Below are 5,554 nucleotides of genomic sequence, written 5' to 3'. Positions count from 1 at the left end.
TCGTTGTATCTGTGCTCTCTGTGATGTGACTTTGTATTAGTAGTCCTCTTGTCAGAGGTTAAGTATACTTTCCCAGTCCACTAGTGTTGGGATTGGCTGTGTGACTTGCTTTAGCCAATGGGGTATGGGAGGAAGTGACAGTGTGCCAGAATGAGCCCAGAACTTCAGGGGCATTGCATGTTTCTATTAACTTTGCTTATGCCACTGCAATGTCATGGGAAGAAAATGTTGCGGCTCCTGAAGAATGAGAGATGCGTGAAGCAGAGCTGCTCTGGCTGACCCACTGACTGACTGTAAGCATGAGTGTGATAGTTACTGCTTACTGTTGATCCCACTAACTTTGGAGTGGTTTGTTACACAACACTGTTATGGTAAACAGTAGCCTTATACACCTCCTTAAAATAGCCATCGGCTTCAAAAACTGTTCTAGAAATCAAAGTTGTTCACCAATGGCTTGCTTTTTTAATTTTATTTACTTATTTTGAGACAGGGTCTTGCTCTGTCACCCAGGCTGAAGTGCAGTGGCACCATCACAGCTCACTGCAAACTCCACCTCCCAGGCTTAGGCAATCCTCCCACCTCCACCTCCAGAGAAGCTGGGACTATAGGCACATGCTACCACGCTCAGCTAAGTTTTGTATTTTTTGTAGAGACAGGGTTTCATCAGGTTGGCCAGGCTGGTCTCTGAACTCCTGGGATCAAGTGATCCTCCCACCTTGGCCTCCCACAGTGCTGGGATTACAGTGTAAGCCATTGCACCCAGCCAATAGCTTTCTTAAGACTCCATTTTTTCTCTTTCTATATCTGAGTACTGGAAGAAAATGGAAGGTTCCAAGGAGAAGACATGTTGGCTTTTGAAATGTTATGAGAATCCCAAATTTCAATATAAGAATTTGAGATCTAGGATCTGTGGGTTTAGACCACATGGGAGGTGATTTTAAGCATTAACATCACAGCCTTCTTACCCAGAAAGCACCAACCAGGACATAAGGTAGCTGAACTTTCACTTTTCTACAAATAGGTATTCTTTTTTTTCTTGGTTGGCATTTATGACCATAAATTCCCAGTGTCTGATATTTATAAATATTAACACTGTTGCCTATACTTCTGAAAATAGTAAAATGTTCATTATTAAATTCTGAAACCACGTCCCACAATTTCTGTTTCCAAGTTATGTACCTTTCTGGCACCAGTCACGGAGTTTCATCAGCAGCAGTGATTTCAGCTATATTTTATAGCTAAGGCATAAAGCTTTTATTTTAAAATTATTCCATCCTTGCACTACCAAGCTACTACATTTCTTAGTGATCTTTTTCTAATATTTGTGGCCTGTCCATGAAAATGGTGAGGGAGAATTGAGCTGGCTCCATAAAGAAGTACCTTTTGTGGGGCCGGGCACGGCAGCTCATACCTGCAATCCCAGCACTTTGGGAGGCCAAGGGGGGCGGATCACGAGGTCAGTAGACCAACATGGTGAAACCCCATCTCTACTTAAAAATACAAAAATTAGCCAGGTGTGGTGGCACGTGCCTGTAGTCCCAGTTACTTGGGAGGCTGAGACAGAAGAATTGCTTGAACCCGGGAGGCAGAGGTTGCAGTGAGCTGAGATGGTGCCACTGCACTCCAGCCTGGCAGAGCAAGACTAAGCCTCAAAAAAGAAAAAAAAAGTACCCTTTGTATATATGTGTATATATTATATATATATTTATACACACATGAGTATATTATATATCTTATCTATAATATATAAGTATGTATCTTATATATGATATATACTATGTATCTTATATATGATATATACTATATATCTTATATATAATATGCAAGTGTATATCTTATATATAATAAATATGTATATATCTCATATCTAAGATATGAGATATATATCATATATAATTATATATAATGTACAAGTATATACATCCTATATATAATATATAAGTATATATCTTATATATAAGTATACATCTTATATATAATATATAAGTATATATCTTATATATAAGTATACATCTTATATATAATATATAAGTGTATACATCTTATATATAAGTATATACATCTTATATATAATATATAAATATATATCCTTATATACACATATATGTGTATATACACTCATATACACATATGTATATATTATATGTGTGTGTGTATATACACATTTTTTTCCATATATTCAGTACCTGGCTCTAAAGGGGATTTCCATGGCTGGATGAGGATGTTAAATACCACATCAGGTTATAAGCTAGAATCCTCGTGTCAAAGACCAAGTGTTAACTGATATCAGTGTTTTCCTCTTCAACACACAGTTCAATATCCTCCAGCCTATGCTGCAGGAAGCCATGCGATTTTTTTTTTCAGATGAGGTCTCACTCCGTCACCCAGGCTGGAGTGCAGTGGCATGATCATGGCTCATTGCAGGCTTCACTTGCTTCTTGGACTCAAGTGATCCTCCTACCTCAGCCTCCCAAGTAGCTGGGACTACAGGCATGTACCATCACACTCAGCTAGTTTTTTGTTTTTTTGGTTTTTTGGGTTTGTGTGTGTGTGTGTGTGTGTGTGTGTGTGTGTGTGTGTATAGAGATGAGGTTTCACCATGTTACCCAGGCTGGTTTTGAACTCCTGGGCTGAAGCAATTCTCCCGCCTCGGCCTCCCAAAGTGCTGGGATTATAGGCATGAGCCACCATGCCCAGCCCACACAAATTTTAAGAGAGAATTATCCTTGTGCCCGCTTCTGTTTAGCTCCAGTTGTTACTCATTCTGGCTAATTTATAATGTCCCAAGCAGTGGCCGCAGCTCTCTTACGTCTCTTGTCCTGTGTTATGGAGCCACACAGTCTTTATGCTATCATGTCCATGAATTTCAGGCCCTGGCTAGTTTTGGAATATTTAATAAATATCCATTCCTTCCATAAATCCTCAGCTGTCCATGTACCACTGACTCCCTGTTCTACTGAAGCATGTTAAGAAAGTCTCTTGGTTTGTCAGAGCTGTGACTCTCTTAAGGGGATCTCTTCTGCCCATGCACAGGCCCAGACAGGAAAGCAGGGACAGAGATGATCTAGGGGCACTGCTTTTCATCACCTGGACCTGGCAAACTTCTTCTAAAGTAAATAAAGAGCACACAGTACTAGTAGGAGAGCCAATCACAATTACCACCAAAGCTACACAGGCGGCTTTTGTCCATGCTTGGAGTCATTCATCCATTACTCAGTGACATCCTCATCAGCTCCCAACTTCTCTAGGGCCATTTTGCTGAGGAACAAAATGACCTTCCACTCTAAAGCATTGTCTCCCTGTAATCTGACTTCCCTGGGAATACCACACAGTTGCATTTATTCCATGGTTAGTTCAGAGGCTCCACTGAGAAGCCAGGTAGTCAAGTGACAAGTGTGTAGATTTTGTTTGTGGTTATTTGTAAACATATTTTCTACCTGCATAGTTTACAAAGGTGACTCTTCCAACCAGGTGGCACTGCGTAAGCCTCAGGGTACCTGACATTGCCTGACATCACATGGTTTGGTGGGTGCCTGATGGCCGTGCTGTAAGGTCCCAGACCTAGGAACTGCAGGAGGACTACAGAGAGGTGGTGAGCTGGAGTGGAATTCTGCGTTGCTTTGGATTTAACCATAGGAAAAGTTCCAGGAGCTCCTAACCACATCGCTTTATCTGTGATAGATTAGCAAGCCAGGGCTTATCTGTCCCATTATTCAGTCTTGTTTATACCCTGTCTCTGTTTATGCACATACCCTCAGGATTCTAAGCTCCTTTTATCTTTGAGTGCTTAAAGACTGCTGGGGGGCAGGCATGGTGACTCATACCTGTAATCCCCCCACTCCTTTAGGAAACCAAGGTAGGAGGATTACTTGAGCCCAGGAGTTTGAAACCAGCCTGGGCAATCGAGTGAGACCCTGCCTCTTTAAAAAAAAAAAAAAGGCCTGGCGCAGTGGCTCACACCTGTAATCCCAGCACTTTGGGAGGCCAAGGTGGGCGGATCATGAGGTCAGGAGATCGAGAGCATCCTGGCTAACACAGTGAAACCCCATCTCTACTAAAAATACAAAAAATCAGCTGGGGTTGTGGCCGGTGCCTGTAGTCCCAGCTACTGGGGAAGCTGAGGCAGGAGAATGGCGTGAACCCGGGAGGCAGAGTTTGCAGTGAGCCGAGATCACACCACTGCACTCCAGCCTGGGCAACACAGTGAGACTCCGTCTCAAAAAAAAAAATTCACACACAAAAAAGAGACTCTCAAAAATGTGACTTGAATGTGGCTGTTTTATTTATCTCATATAACTCTGAAAAATGTGGCAGCTTTATCTCATATAACAAGTCATTCAGAGGAAGGTAATTCAGAGCTGATAAGGCAGTTTTACATCACCAGGGACCTAGGGTCCTCAAGCTCCCCACTCTTTTTATTTTTTATTTTTTTTTTTATTTTTTTTTTTTTTTCCTGCCACAATATTTTTAATTACGTACAAAGGTCTGACATGGCACCCAGGGGCCCATTTCACCCACTGCTCTGTTTGGCCGCCAGTCTTTTGTCTCTCTCTTCAGCAATGGTGAGGCGGATACCCTTTCCTCGGGGAAGAGAAATCCATGGTTTGTTGCCCTTGCCAATAACAAAAATGTTGGAAAGTCGAGTGGCAAAGCTGTTGCCATTGGCATCTTTCACGTGAACCACATCAAAAGATCCAGGATGCCTCTCTCTGTTGGTGATCACACCAATTCTTCCCAGGTTAGCACCTCCAGTCACCATACACAGGTTACCAGTGTCGAACTTGATGAAATCAGTAATCTTGCCAGTCTCCAAATCAATCTGAATGGTATCATTCACCTTGATGAGGGGATCGGGGTAGCGGATGGTGCGGGCATCATGAGTCACCAGATGAGGGATTCCTTTTGTGCCCACAAAGATCTTTCTCACTTTGCATAACTTGTACTTGGCCTCCTCAGGTGTAATACGATGTACAGCAAAGCGACCCTTGGTGTCATAGATCAGACGGAAGTTCTCTCCCGTCTTGTCAATGCTGATGACATCCATGAATCCAGCAGGGTAGGTTATATCAGTTCGGACCTTGCCATCGATCTTAATGAACCGCTGCATGCAAATCTTCTTTACTTCATCTCCTGTCAGGGCATACTTAAGACTGTTCCTTAGGAAAATGATGAGGGGGAGACACTCTCTCAACTTGTGGGGACCGGTGGATGGACGAGGAGCAAACACACCGGTCAATTTATCCAGCATCCAATGCTTTGGAGCTGCTACCCGCTTCAGATGCTTCTTGGGACCACGAGCCATGGCTGCGTTAGGCAAGGAAAGAGAGCTCTTTTTATTTTTTTGAGACAGTGTCTCACTCTGTCGCCTAGGCTGGAGTGCAGTGGTGCAATCATGGCTCACTGCAACTTCTACCTCCCCAGGCGCAGGTGATCCTCCCACCCCAGCTTCCCAACTAGCTGGGAATACAGGCTCAAGCCATCACGCCTGGCTAATTTTTGTATTTTTAGTAGAGACAAGGTTTCGCCGTGGTACCCAAGCTGGTCTCAAACTCCT

General features: G+C 43.0%; 1 protein-coding gene across 1 annotated transcript; it reads right to left on the bottom strand.

Annotated features, from left to right (window-relative positions):
- Positions 1-4,437: 4,437 nt before the first annotated feature.
- Positions 4,438-5,322, bottom strand: LOC104659916 (40S ribosomal protein S4, X isoform-like). The gene has a single exon (XM_030923071.1). The coding sequence runs from the start codon at positions 5,300-5,302 to the stop codon at positions 4,511-4,513; it is 792 nt and encodes a 263-aa protein (XP_030778931.1). The 5' UTR covers positions 5,303-5,322; the 3' UTR covers positions 4,438-4,510.
- Positions 5,323-5,554: the final 232 nt, after the last annotated feature.

Source organism: Rhinopithecus roxellana, chromosome 19 (assembly GCF_007565055.1).
Source record: "Rhinopithecus roxellana isolate Shanxi Qingling chromosome 19, ASM756505v1, whole genome shotgun sequence".
In the NCBI taxonomy this organism is placed as follows: domain Eukaryota; kingdom Metazoa; phylum Chordata; class Mammalia; order Primates; family Cercopithecidae; genus Rhinopithecus; species Rhinopithecus roxellana.
The sequence above is the reverse complement of the archived record's forward strand: the minus strand, read 5'-3'. Positions and strand labels throughout refer to the sequence as shown.

Excerpts from the sequence above, each read along its gene's own strand:
- LOC104659916 (XM_030923071.1), bottom strand. The coding sequence starts at position 5,302 with ATGGCTCGTGGTCCCAAGAAGCATCTGAAGCGGGTAGCAGCTCCAAAG.